At 52.9% G+C, this 22,949-nt stretch overlaps 2 protein-coding genes across 7 annotated transcripts in view; one reads left to right on the plus strand and one right to left on the minus strand.

Moving 5' to 3' along the window:
- MTMR1 (myotubularin related protein 1) overlaps positions 1 to 9,653 on the plus strand; it is a 71,396-nt gene extending 61,743 nt beyond the window's left edge. For all 4 annotated transcript variants that reach the window (XM_034949811.3, XM_034949814.3, XM_034949813.3 and 1 more), the window contains 2 exons: positions 462 to 638; positions 7,337 to 9,653. In XM_034949811.3, the coding sequence (XP_034805702.1) occupies positions 462 to 638; positions 7,337 to 7,501 (342 nt within the window). In that variant the 3' untranslated portion in view covers positions 7,502 to 9,653. The remainder of the gene's footprint in view (positions 1 to 461; positions 639 to 7,336) is intronic.
- Positions 9,654 to 11,030: 1,377 nt separating this feature from the next.
- CD99L2 (CD99 molecule like 2) overlaps positions 11,031 to 22,949 on the minus strand; it is a 131,983-nt gene continuing 120,064 nt past the window's right edge. For all 3 annotated transcript variants that reach the window (XM_034949820.2, XM_034949818.3, XM_034949819.3), the window contains 4 exons: positions 22,174 to 22,212; positions 20,904 to 21,023; positions 15,060 to 15,125; positions 11,031 to 13,796 (listed from right to left, as the gene is read on the minus strand). In XM_034949820.2, the coding sequence (XP_034805711.1) occupies positions 13,729 to 13,796; positions 15,060 to 15,125; positions 20,904 to 21,023; positions 22,174 to 22,212 (293 nt within the window). In that variant the 3' untranslated portion in view covers positions 11,031 to 13,728. The remainder of the gene's footprint in view (positions 13,797 to 15,059; positions 15,126 to 20,903; positions 21,024 to 22,173; positions 22,213 to 22,949) is intronic.

Consider the following 22,949-nt stretch of genomic DNA (forward strand, 5'->3'; position numbering starts at 1 on the left):
AGAGACAAAGTCTCACTGTGTTGCCCAGGCTAGTCTCAAACTCCTGCCTCAAGCAGTCCTTGCAATGTGGCCTCCCAAAGTGCTGGCCTTATAGGCTTGAGCTACTGTGCCCAGCCTACAAAAGCAAACCTTACACCAGAATTCAAAATTATATTTGTTATTGGTGGGCCCTATCATCCTGTGGTTGTTAGAAAGTTCTCACTCTGCCTTTCCATAGACACAGTTGTCGGATGCTACCTAACTTCAGCAATATGTTTTTCCAGGACAGCAAGCAGTGTGTTTTCATTTCATCCCACCACGAGGCCATGAGTGGGAAGAAGGTGGGGCTGGGACCTAGTAAACGTTCATGAATTTTTCAGCGTTTGAATTCACTTCATTATTCAAGTCCTTTTCTCGGTGTAATACTAATTCTTGATGATATGAAGAAAAGTTTATTTCCAATGTTCTTTTTTGTTTTTCAGGATGTATATACAAAGACGATATCTTTATGGTCGTATATCAATAGCCAGCTAGACGAGTTTTCTAATCCCTTCTTTGTGAATTATGAAAACCACGTGTTATATCCTGTTGCTAGTCTGAGCCATTTGGAATTGTGGGTAAACTATTATGTACGATGGAATCCACGGATGAGACCTCAGGTATCTTTTTGTTTTTCTTTTCATGAATGAGAGAGTTTGCCTTTTTTTCCAAGTAAAGATGGTGGTATGAAAATGTGTTAATGGTAGATATCAACATACCATACTGACCGTCTTCTGCCCTCTCCTGTCAGGGTTCAATCCTTTGCATTCATGTTCCAGGAGGTTCCACCCATACGCCAACTCTGATGATGTTTGCTGGGTTACAGTTAAAAAGTCTTAGCACTTCTGTCTCGTACTGATGAGGTACATAAAATGCTATGTGCTCCAGTGCTTGGCCCTTCATCTTATAAACTACTTTACCTGCAGATATGGGGGTTGGGGTGGCAGCCCTTTTCCCTGTTTCCACGTAGAGGTGGTAGAAAGGCGTGTGGAAGATGCATCAGGGCTACAGTGTATAGACCCTGTTAGTCCAGCAGTAGGAGGGCAGGTGCTTGAATCACAGAACAGGTGCCCCTTTGAAGAAGGGGGAGAGTTTGCCCCTCCCCACCACACTTTTTCACTGTAATATTTTCTGAGATTGAACAAAATTAGAGAATGGTGCACTACATGGGCCAGTCCGCCAAGCCTGTGTCCTCTCTTTGTGTTCAGTGACTGAGCTCTGGCTGCGGGTTCCTGAAGGGCTCCCCACATCCTCCACTGTGTCGTGGTTTGGATTCAGTCCTGCCCCGTACCCCCAGTCTCCACATGGGTGGCCAGGGCATGGTTGGTTCTGGGTGGTGAAGAAGACAGATAGAGGCAGCCTGTACCTCCATGGACAGATAACTGTCTGCTGAGACTTTTTTCTTTTTTATTTATTTATTTTTTGAGACGGAGTCTTGCTCATCACCCAGGCTGGAGTGCAGTGGCATGAGCTTGGCTCACTGCAACCCCTGCCTCCCAGGCTCAAGTGATTCTCCTGCTCTGGCCTCCCAAGTAGCTGGGATTACAGGTGTACAGCACCATGCCTGGCTAATTTTTGTATTTTTAGTAGAGACGGGATTTCACCATGTTGGCCTGGCTGGTCTCAAACTCCTGACCTCAAGTGATCCGCCCGCCTCGGCCTCCCAAAGTGCTGGGATTATGGGTGTGCACCACCGCGCCAGGCCTGAGATTTTTCTTTTGACTTGAATACTCTCAGAGTTTAACTGCAGTCCATCAGGAGCGTGTACCCAGGGCATTGTTTAATAGCATTGCTCTGTCAGCCAATGATACAGAAATCTGCCTTTCCTCTCCATCCTCCTGCTCCCTCATCCCTCTCACCTAGGGTCTTCATGATCTCTAGATCATCTCCACACTCCACTAGCCATGGGGCAGTCTGAACTGCTCATGTTCCTTTTCAGCTGCCTGGCCCTGGAACCTCAAGGATACGTCACTATAGTACCCCGGCCTGCCAGCTGGAAAGCTCCCTCACTGGTGGCCTTAGCTCCATGCTCCATCTGCTGGGTGCGCCCCGCTGCCCCAGGCCGCCGCTTGGCCACTCCTCACTGGATCCTTTGCCCTCTACCACAGACCAGGCTGGTCATCACTTGCCTCTTCTTTCCTAGATGGCTTTCTGTTTTGTTCCACAAAGCTTCCACTGCAAACGCTTTTCTCCTCTGGACCCTCTGAGTTGGCCCTGCCACCCTTACGACCTCAGGAGTGTTTTCCAGAACACTGTGATGGGTGCCCACTCAGCCTAGTACTTGTACGCTGGGCCTGGGGAGTTGGGAAGGAGTCCTGGCTGCAGGGGTGCTCCTGCATCCTAGGGTGCCCTTAGCCACATCTCCCCTGTACACGCCCTGCCCCTGCTTGAAGCAGATCCCCCGTGTGAATGAGCCGCCCTTTGTGTCTTCACATGTATGAAAACAACTAGTGTTTGATCACCTCTTTCAGCTCTTCCCAGAGTCTTCCTTGGATAGGAGAGACTTGCATCTGTGTCCCTTTCCCACTAGCCAGGGAGCTGCTGGGACTTGTGCTGCCCTGGAGCCTTTCCCATTGAGCGCCCTCTTCCCTGTTCACCTAGTGCTCTGGCGGCCCTATGTTGATTGCCCAAACTAGCGTACTTTGAGAAAGAGAGCGGAGGCGCTGCTAATAATCGGTCTGTAGAATTCCCCAAGACACTCGATACTGCACCGGCCTGTTTGCCTGCCTGCTGCCCCTACACACCACAGGCTTTGAAACCACAGGGCCCTCAGGATCTAGCATGGTGTTTGGCAACTAACGGAGACTCGACAGATGTGACTGAGTGAACGCATGAGTGAATGAAGAGGTGCGCCCCTCTGCTGCAGGCCAGTTCCCCCTGCACATCTGCTCTCTCCAGCCCCTTGAACCTGCATTTATTCCTTCTCCCTGTGGTGGCTCTTGCCCCTCAGCCTACAGAGGACTCACACCTGCCCACCCTAAACCTGTCCTGTCCCCACTGGCCTCTCCCTCAGGTCTCCCCTCCACACCCAGTCCTCTGGGATATTGGGACAGCTTTCTACCTACTCTCCCCGCCTCAGTCTGCCTTGTGTCCACGCTCCACCTTCCTCCAGAGAGGCCTTTTGCTCCTGCCTAACAGCCCAGACATCACCTTCTGTGGCTGCCTGATGGCTCCAGCTCCCCACGCCCTCTGCCACTTGGCCACCACCTGAGCTCCTGGCATCAACTTAGCTTCCTTCTTCCTCTTTTTAAAAAAATTTACATTTCTGGCTGGGCACAGTAACTTACGCCTGTAATCCTAGCACTTTGGGAGGCCGAGGTGGGCAGATCACGAGGCAGAAGTTTGAGACCAGCCTGACCAACATGGCAAAACCCCGTCTCTACTAAAAATACAAAAATTAGCCAGGTGTGGTGGTGCACCCCTATAATCCCAGCTACTCAGGAGGCCGAGGCAGGAGAATCACTTGAACCTGGGAGGCGGAGGTTGCAGTGAGCTGAGATGAGATTGCGCCACTGCATTCCAGCCTGGGCGACAGAGTGAGACTCCGTCTCAAAAAAAAAAAAAAAAAAAAAAAAATTACATTTATCTCTCCCTTTAGACTTTGTGCTCTGCAAGACTAGTCCCTGCTTGTTATTAATTGATCTTTAAGTTGTTAATCTAATAACTGCTTGTCACTAGATTGAATCCTTCCCCAGATGAGAACTGAGTTTGAAGGCGAGCTGTCTTTGAAATGGTCCATGTGCCCAGGAACTATGAGTGAGCGTGAGAGGTTGCTGGTCCCATTAGCATCTTCTTTCCTGGCTTTCAGCCCAAGAAGTCTATGTGCAGGGTGACCTGCTGCCCTGTCACTGGAGTCCAGGTCCAGCACTGCCCTCCTTTCTGACTTCAGGTGCATTATTTGAGATGCTAAACACAGGGGCCCATCAAGCACTTCTTTCCAGTCAGTGGTCAACTTGGGAACCAAAGCCTACATCCCCCTTCCAGCACCTTCCTCTTCACTGATGTGTATTTCTACTTAGGCATCTTGCTGAGTTATTCTGTCCTGGGTGGCTTCTATTTCATCTGTTTTGGCAACAGGGAAGATGGGCTACAGAGTGTCAGAAGTCACTATGTTACTGAAATCACATAGGGTTACCAGGTGATATTCTTGGTGACTCAAAGGCCCGGGTGGTTGGTGGAGTGTCATGAACATTAGCAGAAAATCCAACAGAACCATGTCTGATCTGGAGTGCCTTTGGCTAAACAGAGCCTCTCGATTACTGCAGGAGACCCCCGTACCCCTGCCATGCTCCCCCTTGTGCAGCAGGTTGCAGAGGTGAAGAAATGCTGAGCAGCAGAGAGGGTTAGAGTGGTGTCCCACAGGGGCGCACCCAGGCTCAGATTCTTGCCCGCCGCGTGAGGCAGGGAACAGACCTTTCCTAAAACCTACAAACTGCGTGACAGATCTGTTCCCAGATGTGGTCAGGTTCTCACTCATGTAGGCGAAGCCACCTGCAACATCATGATGATGATGGAAACCACAGCGACAGCGCCTGTAACCTGCAGTCCTCTTGTGTGCCAGTGGGTTCTGTACACACATGACCCCAGTTAACGCTCCCAGCAATTCCACGATGTAGAGAATGAGGGAAGGGTCAGAGAAGCAGTGACTTGGTTGAAATCTTGCTGCCCAGTGCGTGTAGTTGTGGAAGGATGCCCCCGACAGGGCCAGAGCCCGTCTCTGGCAGTGACTCACCGCCTGATCTGCAGCAGGGTCCTGAGCCTCAGGGGGTTGCTGAGCAGGAAGTGAATCCATTCCAAGTGCACTGTGCTCGGAGGGTAGTAGGTGCGTGGTCCTGCTTTTTGCATTCTCCCTCCACTGTGCTACACAGAAGAGAGAACCAAAAAAGAGTACATGGGCCGCAGCTTGTTATCCTGTATGCAACAGGCATGTGTCGGACACCTCCTAGGTGTGGGAATGGGGGTGGGGGAGTGCATTGAAGACAGGCAGAGATCAGTGGCTGGTGTGGGTGTCCAGTGACAGGGCCTGAGGAGCCAGGTGAGGCAGAGAGAAGGAGGAAGAGAGGGGAGGGGAGGGAGTGCAGGGGGGCAAACGACAGGGGAGATGCAAGCCTGTTGGGCCTCTTTTCTCTGAGAAGGCAGTGGCTCGATTGGCTGCTGAGAAAGGGGTTCTTTGGGCATCCATCAGAGGATGGCTGGGTGTGGAAGGCCCAGGGGTGTCCTATTTCCTTTGGGACTGTCTTGCCTTATGTCTTGTGATGCTAGCACCCATGCGGCAAACATGACTGGCCCTTAGATGGGAATTTTCTCTAACGCAATCCTCTGTTTAAGCCTCTGAGTTTTCTATTCCTTCAGGCATGCCCTCGATTTGTTGCAAATGAAAATATGTGAGTAGGCCAGGCACGGTGGCTGACGCCTGTAATCCCAGCAGTTTGGGAGGCCAAGGCGGGCAGATCACTTGAGATCAGGAGTTCGAGACTAGCCTGGCCAACATAGTGAAACCTCATCTCTATTAAAAATACAAAAATTAGCCAGACACAGTGGTGGCGGGCGCCTGTAATCCCAGCTGCTCAGGAGGCTGAGGCAGGAGAATCGCTTGAATTCGGGAGGCGGAGGTTGCAGTGAGCTGAGATCGTGCCGCTGCACTCCAGCCTGGGGGAGAGAGTGAGACTGCATTCCGCCTCAAAAAAAAAAAAAAGAAAGAAAGAAAGAAAAGAAATAGGTGAGAAAAGATGCAAACAGCTGGTGAAGAGATGATAGTGGTGCGTTTGAGCAGTGCTGGGTCTGCCCTGGGTGTGTGTCAGTGGTGTATTTCCCTGCGTGTCTTGCTTCTTGCTGAGGCCACATGCCTGTAGATGGATAATGGGAACTTGATTGCAAGGCGTCCCTTGTCTGATCAGAATTAAAGATCCTACAGACAGGAAAATGCATGCCAGATGGGTCCTAAGGGTAAGAGAGGAGCTGGTGCCACCTCCCAGAGGCCTGTGGGATCTGCCTTTGCCATCACACTCCACTCCTGTCCCCTCTGTTCTTCCTGTGGCCTGCCCAAGGGGGTCATTTCTTCTCAGCCCACTGGGTGCTGGTTACTGAGCACCTTGTTATTAGAGGGACCTTGCTGCCCTCTTGCGGTCTCGCTCTCATCCTCCTTCCATCTCCCCCTTCCCTCCAGGAGGGCTGATCACCATTGGCATACACGGTGGAACAGCTCAGTCTTTGAGGGAGTGGGGGAAGGACCTGGTGAAAGATGAGCCAGAGGGCCAGGCTGGGGCCAGACTGCAGAGGGCCTCGAGGCCCCTCTCAGGGCAGGGGGAAGAAGTCCCTGGAAGGTGTTAAGTGGCCAGTTATATGGCCTGGCTGAGGCTTAGGAGCCAGCCCTGTGGCTGCTGTTTACACATGGGATCAGAGACAAGGGAAGGCTAGGGAGCTCCCCAGACCCCACCCTGTTTCTCCCTCAGCCCCAGTCGGTGACCCCTCGCTCTGGTCAGCCTTGCCCCCAGCCAAAGAGCTCCAGGTGAGAAAAGCTGGGTCTCGGATGTCTGGCCTCCTAGTAGCTGCTGGGGACAGCTTGTTAGGCGAGTGGGTTGGGTGCTATGACTATAAAATAGCAGGACTGGAGGTCCCATATGCCCCAGGAAAACCTTGCTTGTTTATATTCACCCCTGCCCCACAGTTGATGGGTTTAAAAGAGAAAAGCTAATTAAGGTGAGGCATTGTGGTGATGCTGAGCAAGGAGGGAGGCGTTGGTCCTTGGGGAGGCTCCCCACCGCCCCCCGCCGGCACTGCCCGCTCCAGGGGGCTTCTGGCAGATCCTGCTCCGGTTGATGAAAACACAGCTTCAAGTTGTAAAAAGTGCTGATTTAACAGAAGGATTTTCAGTCAGCAGAGCTATTTATAAAAATGCAAAAATACAGAGATAATGGAGATGCTGGAAAGGGGTCTGCGTGGAAACATTTCTGACGCACAGTCTTTAGGACACTGCTCGTGCCGAGTCTGCACACGGCGCCCTCGGTTGATCCATGGTGCGCAGTGTCCCCGCGCCTGCTTGTCTTCTGAGAAACTGTGGGAGCCTCCCCATGGTGCCTTTTCATCCCGGCTCAGCGGCTCGGCCCCCGGAGCTGCAGGGCGGCCTCAGTGGCAGCCAAAGCTCATGGGATGGGGTCCCATTGTCCACCTGACGCGAGATCGGTCAACGCCTCAGGAGACTTTGGCCGCTCCAGGAGTCTGGATGGTGAAAAGCTCCTGAAGCCAACAGCATCTCCATGTGGAAACGCTGTGGTAGGAGGATGGCCTGATAATGCAGCTTTGTCTCTGCTCCCTCCAGATGCCCATTCACCAGAATCTCAAGGAGCTGCTGGCCGTCAGGGCGGAGCTGCAGAAGCGTGTGGAGGGCCTACAGCGGGAGGTGGCCACGCGCGCCGTCTCATCCTCATCTGAGCGGGGCTCCTCGCCCTCCCACTCCGCCACCTCCGTCCACACCTCGGTCTGATGGGCGAGGCCAGCCTGCTGCTCCACTGTCTCCCGGTGGCTCAGAAAAGGGACCTGGCAATCACTGTTGTGGCTGTAGCTTGTGATCTCGTCTTTTAGGATTAGGCCCAGGGACCATTTGTGTGGCTAGGTGACAGCTCCCACTGTTGGCAAGTGCTTTTCGTTTTGTGAACAGCCCGTTACCCTCCTGTCAGCGGTTTCACAGGGGAGCCGTCTGTCACGTCCACCCTGTGAAGCAACTTCTGGCATTCAGGCAGCTTGGGAGAAACTAAGTGAACGGAATGCAGTACTGAGGTTCAAGAAAGCTGTACACCATTTCTTTCCAACTTAAATCCTTCAGTAACAACAAACACCACTCACTTCAAGATGCATTGCCAGCCCCGTGGCTTCCCTCAGCTCTTGGCCACAACTTGAAAACTGTTTTGAATGAAGTACTTGGGGAGAAGACAGGCCACTGCCCTCTGTTCCACAGTTTTCTTCATGCACGGGGTCCTCCTGTTAACAATTACTGTTGTGTACATATAAGGTATTTTTAGAGAAGAGAAACAAACAGGCCTTTATTTTCCTATGTCCTTTTTTACGTTTAGAATAGTCACCCGAGGAGGGATCAGCTCAACTGTACTGTGGGAGAAATTCTTTTCCAACAAACCTCATGCTCGTTTTTCTGTGGTGCAATTTCAAGGGCAACGTGTTCTGTCCTCACCTCACTCTGGTACTCGCCTCTTGGGGCGGCTCAGCCCATTCATGGGGATGGCACCAAGTGGCCATGCTCAGTCTTCCAGCCCCGCTGAGGGTAAACCGAGGCCTCTGGCAGCTGTGCACAGGTGCTGGCCTCTGGCTCCTTCAAGGAGCACTGCCTGTCACTCGATCCTGGGCTGTCTAGCCATGTCTCCCACCCCCACTTTACCGCAGCCAGCTGCTGGGATCAAAGCAAGTCTGTTCTTATGTTATTTGCCTGTATGAAATCATTTCTCATTTTATCACAATTCCTTCAACTCAGCTTACTCGCATGGCTGCCTGTTCATATTTGAAAGCAGCCACCGTGCTGTGGCTTTGGTTTGGAAAAGCATAGCACGCACTTCCCTTGGTTTTTCCTTCCCAGAGCCGACCGCAGCTGGTCAGCCCTCTCTTCCCGCTCCTGAACCTTTACTTACTGACTTCGAGCTCTGTGACTCCGTCGGTTCTCGCAGGAATTCACTTACCAATTGGTTCAATCCACTTGAGCGCCATAGCTCTGAGCTCCTCTGTGTGACATGCCCCTCCCATGTGCCGTGCCTGTTGCTGCAGCTGCCCCCCACCCCGCCACTGGCTGCAGGAATTCAGCCTTTAGAGGCAGAGGCGGCTGCAGCGGCCCCTAAGGTCAAACCCCAGTGTGACTGCATAGCAATGTTAGCTGGTTGGTTTCAAACTACTGGATTCCAGGCAAAGTCCTACAGATTGACCTTATTATTTTTGAAAATATGTTAAGGGTTTTTCCATAGAGAATGGATTTTTTTTTTAACTGGGAACCTCCTGATTCTTATGGAAAATTATCCTTCTATAAGATACCAGAGAGATTTATTCAAGGTAATTTGATAACCTAAAATCAATTCTCCATTTTTTATCACATGTGGGATTTGTTGCTAAATCAGGTTCGACATTAGCTTTTATGTTCCTAACATATCTGAAAGCTTATTTATGAATGGATATACTGGATTATTGATATACTGACTTTTTTTTTAATGGGGACATTTGCCATTTTCTTCCCAGAAATATGTAATCCCCTGGCTGACTAGGACTGTTAAACATAGTGTGGACTGGATGATGCCTTCGACAAACCAGAGAAGCCAAGTTGGGGGGAGCTGGTGCCTGGAGTGGGCCCTGTGCACCTCACCTGGCGGAGGCTGGGGGGCTCTGTCAGCAGGACCCTAGAGACTCTCATTCGATTTTAAAGAAGCACAACGGGTCATTTTCCTTTGTATGTATGTTCCTAGCGCAGAACTGTTTCTAAAACAACTTGAAGTATAGTTTTGTTATCTAAGCAATTTTTGTTTTAAGTGTACTAGAATGCGAAGCCGTTACGGTTCAGGTTTTTAAAAACTGGTACAGTATTGTATTATTTGTCTCATCTGTTGCACTGTATTTCAATCTGTAATTAAAATGATCATATGTTTGCTCCCTGGTCTTTTTTAAGTATCTTAGTAGATTTTTCCTTTGAGGAAAATCGGTAATAAAATAACATGGATTGAATGTTTACTGTGCGTCAAGCACAGTTAATATATGTAAAGTAACTTTATGTGATTTAATTCATTCATTCAGTAAATCGTAAATGTATCATGAGTCTTAAGTATTTTGGCTGAAACAGGAAATACTGATTGATTGATTGATTGTAAAGAAGTCACAAACGCCCTCAGCTCTAACCTTGAGAAAACGTGGACGACTTGGGGAAAGGTCTGGAGACACCTGAGAGGAGCCAGTCAGGGCGATGAGTCCTTCGCATGCAAGTGCAGTGCTCTCTAAGGCCTCAAACTGCCCCCACCCCAAAGGGGTGTTCACCTTTTCAGGGCTACGAAGGCCTGGATGAAATCGCACCACCCCCTGTGCCCTCTGTGTGTTGGTCTTGTTAAGGGTGTGGGGTCCCTGTCCCTCTCCACACACGTTACTACTGAGTGAGCCAGAGAGCCTGGTATTTATTGGGCACAGAGGATGCCCAGGGGACTGCTGCCAGCCAGCCTTCCCCAGCAGTGAGACCAGAGCAGCAAGCAAGGCTGGGAGGGCTGCTGTGCCAGGCCCCCGCTAGCCATGCAGAACTCCTGCACGAGACAGGCATATGGTGGTCTCGGGTTTGAGAGGACCTGATGCTATTTCACTAGAAGCCGAGGTTGGCAAAACAAAATGAAAAAACAACCGACCTCCATGTTAAAACCCGGGGTCCACTGCATCTTGTTTTCATGCTGAAATGCCCTGAACTGAAGTGTCGTCTTCTCAATTATTTGAAGCCAACATGCGAGCTGATGAGAAGGACATACTTCATCCCAAACAGGCCACTCTCCATGAGGCTGCAACAAGTGACGAGGTGCAGGGCTCCTTTCTCACCCAGCTTTCTGGTTGAAAAACAACTGCGCGTTAACTGGAACCTCCACTGGTTACCAGCCTGCTTTGAAGGCGGCAGAGCAGTCGACTTGGGATTTGTGAGCCTGGGACTTACTTCTTTGCTGCTTCCAGGCCCTGGACTGCGCAACCCATGTAGCCCGGGAGCGGCCCCGCAGCACTCTGCTCCTGCCTCCTGCCCTCTCTAACCCCAGGACATTGGTCGCTCCACATCCCCTGGCCTTAGCTGCTTGTACGGTGAGGGGTCACCCTTGGAAGTCCTGACACTGAGCTAGTCACTGAGGGGTAAATGCAAGAATTCTAAGCTTCTAGAGAAATACCTTCAGCTGGGGGTGGGGCGGGAGGAGGGGGAGGAGGGCAGCTCTGCATCATAAATTACTTTAGGGAAAAGTGGCAACACTTGACCAAGGGCGTGCCTTAACACCATCAGAAGACAAGAATCTGCTCGGTGCCATTTTATTTAATGCAAACACTAGACAGTTTACAAGTCACACCTGGACACAAGCACGTGAACAGATGTACAGGGAATTCTGGAATTTTGAGATCAGTCCCCATTTCTTCCTCAGGGCCCTGGCACTGAACCCCAGCCCCTGTCCCAGAGCCTCCCCTCTGGGTCCCACCACAGAAGCCACGCACACCTCCTTCCGCCCAGCTTTATCTTTCCTTGAGCTGTGACTTCACCCAGCGTGTGCTCAGAGTTGTTACAAATTTTCTCTGCCAAATTAAGCTGATAGAGATTGGCCACTTTCAACCAGTCCTTTCAGTCCACTGTGTCTCCCCTCTCGCTTGGGACAGGCCCATGCTGGCCAGTGCAACCTTCAGATAGACACATGGTGACCAGAGCCCGCTAGGCTTCTGCAGGTGGCAGTGTCGAGCAAGTGTAAGATGTCTGTGGGAAGGAGAAGCTCCTGAAATGAACGTTCTGCAAACAGAAGGCTGAGGGGTCTTCCAGGCATGTCCAGTCACTAGGAGCTGCCACCGGTGGGCTTGAGTGCCAGGCTCTAGGCTTTGTGCAGAAAGCACCCGGGGCGGGGGGTGGTAAGGGAGAGCAAAATGGGTCTCTCTCAACTGCAGTCAGTGCTACTGGGAACATGGTTTCACAGACAGCACATATTCTATGTCACAGCTCTAGGGTTTCAAGGACTTAGCCATCCGACAGGCCTCACCATAAAGGTAAAGTGGACAACCCCTGAGGTCACGCTGTCCAGGTGGCGACAGGCCACGCATGCCAAAATCCTCCATAGCCACCTCCGGCCCAGCACCAGCCAGAGGGTGGGGCCATCAGTTCTCGACATACTTGGTATCAGGGAGGGACAAGCCTGACAAAGTTCACAATCTGGCCAATGAGTGTGGGAGGCCCTGGAAACAGGCCAATCCTGCAAGCCACCCCACCCTTACTAACTTCCTGAAGCATGGGAAGCTTCTCGAGACCAGGCCAAGGTTTCTTTCCTTCATGGCACCACGCAGAGGCATTTCTGCAGTGCTGCAGGTCCCCCTTCAGCCACACAGTCCAGATCTGTCAGGGATTAAAGGGCTGAGCAGGAAAAGGGGTGGTAAGGATCTCAAGGGCACGCACTGGGAATGGCCTCACAAGGCAGCCTTGAGACACACAGTGCTACAACTGACTACCCTCCACCACAGGCATGTTTGCAAAACGAACACGAGGCATGCGTTAGACAGATGCATGTGGGGGCTGCAGATTCCAGTGGTTTCCTTAAGAAACTGGAGTTGGCTCATCCCACTCAGCAGACAATCCCGCTCAGTGGACAGCCTATGAAACGCATGGGGCCATCATGCAGACCAAAGAGGCCCGTGAGTTTTGTAAGATCCTGCCTGTCTGGTGACTCATATCTGCTTTCAGAAGTGCTTTCTGACACAGCAAACTGACTATCAGTAGACAGGGGCCCTAGACCCTAGCATGTGGTTCTGTCCCGTGAGCCTCTGACAACAGAGCTCACCGGGACAGAACCATATGTGGGCCAAAGGAACATTCCAGGAAACCAGCTCTGCTCCAGCCCAAACCAGGCAGCTCCATACCAGGTGAGGGGCTAGTCATGGGGTTCCTGTGTTTGCCACGGTGAGCATGGCTCCCCACGCACTCTCCCTCAGAACAGACAAGTAGGCTGACCACAGAGCTACAAAGTCACGTGTGTTTCACTAAACCAAGCGAATGTCTCTTTCCCCTCTCCTCCCCCGCCGCCCCCAATTACATTTTTAAGCAAACAAGCAGGATTCTGGCTTTGATGCTCGTTCTTGACATCGGTCACTCTTGCTACCAAAACAGGGACACAGGGTGGAGGGTGAGCACCTCTCCCCAACACAGGTTAAAACTCATCTCCAGTGCAGAAATGATTGCTAAAGACCTTTCTCATGTCAACCCGAAGGCCACACCCAGCCCCCTATGGAATCAGATGGGAAACAGGCCTACGAGTTGCTTCATACTTATCCGGAAGATTCCTAAGCTCTCAGGGCAGGACTATCACGAGATGCATGTTTGTACTTAAATCACTGAAAGCCTCCGCTTGGACCGGCTCTCCGGAAGCCCAGCAACATAAAACCTGGGATGGGGAAGACTGAAGTGAAACCATCATCCTGGGTGCTGCGCGTGTGTGGTGTTACTTGGTGCTGACCGGTTCGCTCCTTGCAGGGGCTCCAAGTGGGTGCAGGCTGAGCCCCCCACCTGCAGCTCCTTGAGGCCACTGTCAGGGGCTGTCTATTGGCAGAAACCTGCCACAATGAGCCACTCCAGTGTGCAGGGGTCACAGTCCCTTGAGTTCAAACTCTTGTCCCCTAAGCATAAATGTCATCAGGCCTCAGCATCATCTTGGCCCCCGCATCCTGTGCTCAGTAAAGCTGGAGGCAGGCTGGCTTTGGGAGTTGGTGGCTCAGCAGCTCCCGAGGCTGGTGCTGGCTTTCTATCAGAGCTGGCTCTTGAATTTCGGCACCAAGTCTCAGCACGCTTGGGGCAGGGCAGAGAAACCAAACTCACAAACACCCAGAGCTCATCCGGAAAACTCAGACCAACAAGGAGCCGATGACACAGAGCAGCACAGCAGCTGCGGGTCCAAATGAAGGGGTGGGGGTAGCCGGGTGACAAGCGGTGGCACCGTTGTGCATGCCTGCAGCTGGACAGGGCCCTCAGATCCGGGCTGGTTCGGGCGGCGGCGGCGGCTCTGCAGACTGCGTGTGCAACGTGGAGTATTTCACTAGGGGAAAAAGAGGCCGTCAGAAGGAATTCTGCTCTGTCTTGCACAGAAGAAGCAAATACAGCAGCAAGCCCGTGCTGGGAACAGAACTGGGTTTCCCTTTGTATCCCCTGGGGGACCGCTTAGCCCTGCCTGTGCAACCTTCCCTCTGGGACCCACTCCCTGTCCCCAGTCAGGACTATCCTGAGCCTGGGAGCAGTTTTGGGCGGGTCAAGGGGAGAGAAAGAGAAAGCTGGACAGGCCCTGGAAACAGCTCAGCCTCCATCTCCTCACCTAAAAAATGAGCATGTTCCTGCCAGCACTGCTGGAAGGGTTATTTTAAATAAAGTGCGCAACCTAGCACCTGCCCACACAGATGCTGGCCTCGTGGTGGCTAACCGTGGCAAAGCTCATGACAGTGGATGCGACAGCGGAATCCATTTTTCCACATCTGAACCCAGGCCTATTTTAGTTCATTTGGTGCAGCACTGCCACCCGTCTTCAGCAGCATTGTAGGGCACCTGGCTCCCAGTACACACCACACAGGCTGAGCCCCTCCTGGTCTCCCAGGCCCAGTCCCCACGGCTGCTGCACTGTAGTTCCACTGGCAACACTCGCCTGAGCTGTCCTAGTCTCCCTGCCTGCGCCACCAGGCCTCGGCTGCTGGGAAGCCGGCCTGCTCCCCGACCCCAGCAAGCCTTTCCGGACCTCCTCATTGGCATCCCGTGGGCACAGGTCATATCTGCCTCGAGCAGTTGGGCACTCTAGGCCTGTGGCCTGAACTTATGCGACCTCAAATTGCCAACAGCTCCTGAATCCAGAAAGTGCTTGATGACCACAGAAGGGGGAGGGAGGGGCACAGGTGTTGACAATAGGGTCTGGGTTTTACCCAAGTTCCCTCTTGCCTGTGGCAATTTGCAAAGGGAAAAGTTCTAGGTCTAGGTGAAAAGCTTCCCCATGGCTCTGTTCAGGATGTAATTGTATTCGCTGATGGGGAGCAGAGGTGCCCGGGGCTCTGGCTCGGACGGAGGAATCAAGGGCAGGGGCTGAGCAGCCGCAATGCCCAGAAGTCACAGGCATGGCAGCAGATGGCCCTGGCTGTCACCCCAGCATCTTTGGGCTCCTGAAACTGGGAGGCAGGCTCATCAGGGCAGGCTTTTGCTCTGGCCAGACATTCTAGAAGCAGACGCCTCTGTGCTTCCCTGCTTCTCTAGCACAGTTCTGCTCAGTGCTGGGACCAACTAGGAAAGCGTCAGCAAGGGACAGTGAGTACAAAGTTCTCACCTTGGGGTTCCTCACATACCACGGCTTCCAGGTTCTCTCTCTTCACGTAGTCTGCGTTGAGACCCTCTGCAAAGGGAAAAGGGCAGAGTTAGTGATGCGCACAGGACCTAAGGGTCCCCAATCGTGACTGAGAACTCCTGACCAAGTCCTCTGCAGCTAAAAAAGCAGCACAGCTCCCCTGGGGAACTCAAAACCCTGCACCCTGAGCCACCTGAACATCCTTATCCGGATGAAGACTGTTCGTCCCAGAATTCACTGCCCAGGAGTTCTCATCATCGTCCTCAGAAATAACGACGACATGCAGCGAAGGCTTCCGGCACTCCATCCTCATAGGGCAGCTGCCACCGCGTCAAGACGGCAGCTCCGCCCAGTGGAGGGGGCGCCCGATGGCAGGGCTCAGCACCATCCACAGGTCCGTGTGTGTGTGCGGCCCGGGGGCCAGGGAGCCAATCGCTATGAGTGATTGATGGATGCAGGGCAGGGAGGGGCGGACGGCTGAGTGGGGCTCACCATGTAGATGCAGCAAAGCCTCCTGCCAACATGCAGCCTCCCAGCAACACCCGCGCGGAGGCCAACTGCTCCTCCCAGCAGCAGGAATAACCGCTGTGTCCACCTGAGCTTGGAGGGGCCAGCCCACCAGCAGCTGCTTCAGTCTAGTTAGTTATCTAGGCTTTCTCTACACCTGTTTACAAGAGGGATTCGGGGACTGTACCAAGCATTCCCTCCCGCCAGCAAGGGCCAGTGTTCAAGTTCTTAGAGTGGACCCCACCCCTGCTGCTGCTTGCAGAGTCAAGAGTCTGTGTCTCATCCCTGCGTAGCACAGGGACTGGAACCCTTCAGCCCCGGGTCTGTGGGAAAACTGGGGCATGGTTCCAACCGACCGACCGACCGGGCACCAGTGCAAGTCAAGCCATCGTCCTGGGCTACAGGCTCCTTGCCTAAACAAGAATGCCCACCACCTGCCTGCCCCGGTGGATGCTGGGCTTGAGGTGGGAGCCAAATGGGCCTGTGGCAAATGCGGGCGTTGCTCTTTGGCAGGTGTGGCCGGCCCCACGCAGAGCGGGGCAGGTGATGAGTGCAGTGGAAGCTGCCCCAGGTGCACCTTCCCAGCTGACAGGTGGGGGCCAGGAGACACACCCTGAGCCTCGTGATCACTGCTAGCTGCCAACCCAGTGGGCGCTGGATCGTCTCCTTCCTGTGGGTGGCCCTCTATGTGCTCCCCAGGCATGACCACCAGTGGGCACCTGAGTCCTCACCATGGCACCTCAACTCTCCCCCCACCCCTGCCACATCCAGCCTGGGGACAGAGTGTCTGGCAGGTGGCATCCTCTCACACACATCAGGGTAAGCTAAAGATGGTCCTGGTTACAGCCACGTCGGTGAGTGCCAGGGAAGCAGGAGGGAGAAGAGCAGCAAGGAAGCGCCAGAGCAGGGGGCGAATGAGGAAGCATCAAGGCTGAAGCAAAAGGAAAGTGAGGAAGGCAAAGCAGCGTTGCCTTGACCTGCTGCTGCATCTGAAGGCAAGACACAAAGCTTAGAATCCCTGGAGTAAGAGCGCTCCTGACAGCAAACATGCGGGCTTTCCACACTGAGGGCAAAGGCAAGGGAAGCCAAAGGTCCCCAGCATGGGCCTTTTGGCAGCAGCAGAGGCCGAGAGCACCTGAGGGCCACAGTGGTGAGGGCAGGCCTTCCTCGCAGCCACCTCCTGCTGTCTCCCCAGAGCTTGGTGTTCTGCACCCCGGTCCCCTCTACCGCCATCTCCATGTGGCAGTGGCTGAGACTCAGGGGAAAGAGTGGGGACAGGAGGCCCAACCCCCAGCTTCTCAGTGTTTTCAGCCACCCCACAAACGTCTGCGGGACTCCTCCTGATTCTGGCCCGGGCCAGGTGCCAGGGACATGATGTACACGCAGCCCCGCCACGGAATGGACGGTCCAGAGACTCCTGATCACGGAGGGGGCAAGGCGAGCTGGGAGTCGCACACACAGAAACCAACCGGCCCAATCCCGCCCCATGAGCACCAGGTGAGGTCAGCAGGGGGCGCTGTAGGACCACAGGCTGGGAGAGGCTGCTCCAGGCCTGCAGGGCGAGAGGAGCTAGGTCAGGACGGGGGACAGCAGAGGCCCGGGATGGGGATGGAAGAGCACCTGGCGCCCTCGGGAAGTGAAAGGCCTATGGGAAGCCTATGGAGGGGAAAGGATGTGGCTGGGACCAAACCATGAAGGGCTTCCACTGCCAAACTCAGGCTCAGCCAGGACCTTGAGGGCAGCAGGAAGCATAAGGGGGATCCAGGCATTTTAAAACAGGTCCCGCTGGAGGAGCGTGAGGTGTGGAGGAGACTGGAACCTTTTGGATGGGAGATGAGGAGAAGACCTTGGCTCTGGACTGGCAGGGGCCATGGCAATGGTGATAGGGAGGTGTGGCTCAAGAGGAGACCTACACAGGTGGCACAAATCCCAGGATTGGGGAATGCACGGACATGAGGTGGGGGGACAGGAGGACTCCCAGCCTCTAGCTTGGGGAGACAGCCACACAGGAAGGCGCCATGGGAGAAGGAAGGTTGGAGGGGAGGGGAAGGGCACTGAAATCCAAGATGGACACACTGGGCCGACGGGGTTCCTGGGAGCTGCCCCGCTTTGCCTGCTGATCCAATTCGCAAAACCTCACACTGGCCCGTTTTAGGAAATAAGCATGAAAATAATGTATTTTCCTTTCATTTTAATGTCCCACAGAGACAGATACAATCAAGATGTTCACTTTGTGCTTTGGAAATCAACTTATTTTTCTCTCTCTGTTCCTACTGACACCTGAGCAGCCTCAAGCCAGCCTCTGACTTTTTAATTCCAGAGCAGAAGGAAGTCGAGATACCCTTGATGGGGAAACTGAGGGCCCAGCAGGAGAGGGCCCAAGCCGGCCACCCTGTCTGCTCAGCCCAAGAACTCTCCCCATCCATGGCCCTGCCCTTGCCAGGCCGAGTTACAGGGCTGGCTTTTCACCCACATGCAGAGCCCGGAAGAGAGGCAATGGCAGGTAGGTAGCAAGCGCACGATGCCCGGGACACTGCTCTTACTAGGAACTACAGACCTGTAGTTTAAATAGTTTCTTTTACCCAGCATGCTTTTTAAAGTCTCAAAGCCATCCTTTGGCCTGGCCATCTCACCCAGTTTTGTAATGGGCATGGATTTGAAAACTGTGGACTGTCGCATCTCACCATTAGGCTGATGGTGCTATAGTGAAGAATGCCCCGCCCCATGCCAAAAAAGATCTGCGTGTGTCCTCATCCCTGGAACCTGTGAACATGGCCTTATTCAGGAACAGGGTCTTTGCAGGTGTAATTAAGTTAAGGATGTTAAGATGAGGCCATTCTGGATATAGGATATAAACCGAGATTGGAATGATACGGCCACAAGCCAAGGAACATCCGGAGTCCCCTGGAACTGGGAGAGAATCAACTTCTGTTGTTTTGAGCCACTCAGTTTGTGACTCTCTGTTCTGGCAGCCCCAGTGAACTCATACAGCTTTGGCAAACCTCACCAGTGAGACCTTTTGGCTCCCAGGGCATTAGCCTTTTCGTTCAAAGAGCTCACAACTACTTTGTTGCTACGAACCAAACCTCCTTGCCACCCCAGCCACCTAGAAGGGGAAATCATCAGAAAATCAGGCCAAAATGTATCTGACATGGTGCTTCCAGCCAAATAAGCTCTCCAGCAAAGGTCCACACAGGAGAAGCCCTCTAGCCAGCCACCAGGACCTCCCCTGCCACTGTGGCCTCCATTTTGAGGACATCTTTGGGTGTAGGAGTTTTTTTAATAATAAATATTCGTTCAATGACATTTTAGTTACCAACTAGTTTAGTCAGTCATACAGGAAAGATTTTTCTGTCAGTCAGTTCTAACTTTGTCCTACAGATCTGGTTTAATCTAAATCTGGGCTTTTATCTTTTCCCAAGAGGCCACCTTGAGAACCTGGATGCTTATCCAAAATCTTCACTCCTCTCCTGGCAAGCGGGATGCTCTGAGTTGTTCTCCCAAAGTGTCCCTGGCCAGGTCCTTGCTCCCTCTCCTCTAAAACAGGGACGGGAGACGAGTATGGAGAGTTCCCAGCCCAAAGAGCAGTTTCAAATGAGGATCCCTGGCTGTGGGGAAGGCCATGTGGATTGAGCTGTGTCCCAGAATCCCCATCTCGTTCCAATCCACCTGCCGGAGGGAGAGCCCACGGAGGACAGCCTTGGGGCCTCTTGTACAGAAAACCCCTGTATTAGGTGGCTTCTACTTTTTTGCCAAATGCAATAAGAACACGGTCAGAGATCAAGGGCTGTGACTGTGTACCTGTTTGCCCTGGGCTCCTTGTTCCAGGCACAGCCCAGGAGGCTGATGCAAAACTTCCCCTGCCGCACTAAATGCAACTCGACCCTCTCGCCCAATGTCTCCTTCTAAATATCAGTGTCCAGGCAATTAGAAGGTTGGATTCCCATCTTTTTCACCAGTTAGAGGATTCCTTGATTTTTGATTTGAGGGAAAAGGGTAACTCTAAAAACAATCCAGTCCCCAGCCCTGGACTCTGTCTGACCCATTCCCTGCTCATGCCACTCTACAGTCAAGCTTCCGGATCCACGGTGGGTCCGTGGGATCTCAAGCAGGGTGGCCATGAACAGTTTTGCAGGCTGCGCACTGACATGTCAACGTGCTCCTGCAGTACTGCTGTGCCTGCTGTGTGTGTCGCCCTGGTCAAGAATGTTCTACAAGAATGAAGCAAACAAATATGATGGTCAGATTAATAAACAGTTGGAGACTTCAGTAAAGCATCTTGGGACCCAGGTTAGTTTTCTGGGAAGCTCAGCTCAGGCTAGACTTCAGGGCGGAGGACCACAGCAAGGGTAGGGAAAGACCCACGTGGGTTGCTTCTAAGCTTCCCATTGCATCAAAGGGGCTGAGGAAGGAGTGGAAAGAGACAAGCTACAGCTGAGTCACATTCTGTCACTTGAACTGAAAATTGCCAGCCTTGAACTGGAGACACGCTCCACTCAGCAAACAGTGACACAGCATCCATCTGTGCTTACAAAAGGGACAAGCAAGGTCTTGTTCCCTCAACAGCATCCCCACAGGGCTGCCTGATGTGGGGCGCCGATGGGTGAAGACAGGATTCCATTTGTAACTATTCCATTAGTCTATGACTTCCAGACTCACAGCTACAGCATGAGATGAAAACTGTCTTTTAAAAACCTAGTAAAGGGTGGTGGGTGGGGGGGAACCACACCATTCTTTCTCTCACATTCCTACTTCTTTGGAGCAATTAATGATTCCATATAGTTTGTGGCTCGTAGGGGGAAGAGCACCAGGCAGTGACTTCTCAGGATGTGATGGGGGCACTGCCAGAGCAATAAGGGCCGTGCTTTGCAAACCCCCAGGAACTGCTGCCCTCTGCTCCTGAGGGAGCCAGCAGCATGGGAGGGAGCTGGTGACGCAGGGCCTCCAAAGGCCCTCATCCGCTTGGCTGAGGTCTGAAGCTACGGGTGCAATCCAGGGTCCCTCCCATTCTACGTGAAGGAAACATCACAGTGGTCACTGAGCTCTGTCCCCACAGAAATACCCCTGGGAGCTGGGGCCCTGGAAGGTGAAGGTCATCAGGGCCAGCCCCACGCGCTCTTGCAGGGTGGTTTACACTTTAATTCAGCCCAGATCTGTCCCCAGGGATTTCCAAAACTGTTGCCTCCACCCCCGTCCCAGGAAGTCTGCTTGGGAGTGGGTCTCAGGCAGGCTGTGGAGGGATCTGGATCTGTCCTGGCCCCTTTCCCTCCAAAGACCTTGCCAGCTGGTTCCTAGCCACGAGTGGGTGGCTGCACTTACGCTGAATGCTGAAGCAGAACTTCTTCTGCTGGTAGGAGATGTAGCTGGAGACGGCACCGATGAGGGCCATGGCCAGGGCGCTGGCCACCCCGGCAATGGTGCCAGGCTCTGCCACCATGCCTGCGTGAAGAAGGGGGAGAAATGAGGACAGGTGAGGTCAGAGCCAAAGCACCGCAGGGAGCAGCCTGGGAGCCTGCTTCTCCTCTAGCACCAAACTACTAGACGCCCCCAACCCCCAAGCCAGCAGGAGAGGGCCATGCCACACAGATCTACGGCATTACAAAGACATGGTGCCCCTTGGATTTGCCTAGGACTTCTCGTTTTCTGTAAGGACTTCACTTTTGAGGAGCTTGAAAGGGAGCCATGGAAATGGTGCAGAGCTCTCTGTGACTGACGCCCTGCAGGCTTCCCATTGGGCTACTTCCCCCGGCACCCAAATCTTCATGCTTCCTTCCTTCAAATGGCTACACCCCTCTATTGGCCTCATGATTATCTATTGGAAACATTCAGGGGAAGGCCAACTCTGAGACCAGAGTGGGTCAGCACTATGTCTCCTTGTAGTTGCTGTGAAATATCTGAGACGGGCCTCAGTCAATTTAGAAAGTTTATTTTGCCAAGGTTAAGGACACACCCATGACACAGCCTCAGGAGGTCCTGACGACACGCGCCAAGGTGGCAGGGGCACAGCTGATTTTATACATTTCGGGAGACATGAGACATCAATCAATATGTGTAAGACGTACATTGGTTTGGTCCAGAAAGGTGGGACAACTCAAAGCAGGGGTAGAGGTGGGGTGCTTCCAGGTCATAGGGAGATAAGAGAAAGAGACAAAAGGTTGCATTCTTTTGAGTCCTTGACCAGCCTTTCACTGAATACACAATTTTGTCTGGCTCAGTGAACCTGCATTTTTACATAAGCAATCGGGCAGAGGAAGCAACCAGAGATGCATTTGTATCAGGGGAGCAGAGGGACGGCTCTCTCTCCCTCTGTAAAGATCAGCTATCAGTTTATATTGCCAGGGTGAAATTCACAGAACTGTTTTAGGGTAAAGATATTGAGGCCCATAAGAAATTTCTTTGTAGGCAAATTGTGAGGGAGGCGTGCAGCTTTTTCCATCTTTGCAGCTATCTTATTTAGGAATAGAATGGGAGGCACGTTTGCCTGATGCAGTTTCTAGCTTGACTTTTCCCTTGGCTTAGTGATTTTGGGGTCCTGAGATTCATTTTCCTTTCACATGGCCAACAGGAGCCTCAGGATTCAGAAACCCACCAGATCCAGGGTCGTCATTGCTGCCGTACCGGCCATCACCTGAAGAAAAGACAAAAGCACTTAGTGCCAGCGACCAGCCAGCTCAGGCTCGAGCTCGGGCCTCCGCGAGATGGATGGCAGTGCTGGCCCTTCCAATCCCACCTATGCGACAAGACCCCAACCAGTGGATCACCCGTAGGCTTCTACTGGACTGCAATGAGGCCTGCTTTCTTATGCCTACCACCTGCAAAGCCCAGGCCACCAGGTGGAACTTTTTATTATTAAAATGGCAGCCCCCTTGCCCTGAGCATGCCTCATATGCCGGGCTCTTTAGACACAGTATTCTATTTCACCTCTTTGCTACCGGTGGTGCAGCTGCACGTAGCGGCCTCACCATAAGTGGGGGGTGGGGTGGGGTGCTGTGCCGGGACAGCCCGACTCTGAGTGCCACCACCACGGGTCTCTGACGTAGCCACTGCCTGAACTATAGCTGAAGTTGCTCTTGGAACATAAACAAATGTAGGCTCACAATCCCTTATCCACTATTTTGAAATTCAAAAGGATCTGAAGTATCACAGAGATGGAGAACAGATGAATGCTGGCAGGGGCTGGTGAGAGTTGGGAGGGAGGGAGTTGGCTATGATTATAAATGAGCAACAGTCAGGAGCCTTGTGGTGACAGACTGTTCTGTATATTGACTATGGTGGTGGTCACACAAATCACACACGATAGTACTGCAGAGAGTTAAATTCACACACGCACACACACATGCACGCACCCCTTCCACAGACAGCTAC

The sequence above is a fragment of the Pan paniscus genome, chromosome X (assembly GCF_029289425.2).
Source record: "Pan paniscus chromosome X, NHGRI_mPanPan1-v2.0_pri, whole genome shotgun sequence".
Classification (NCBI taxonomy): Eukaryota; Metazoa; Chordata; class Mammalia; order Primates; family Hominidae; genus Pan; species Pan paniscus.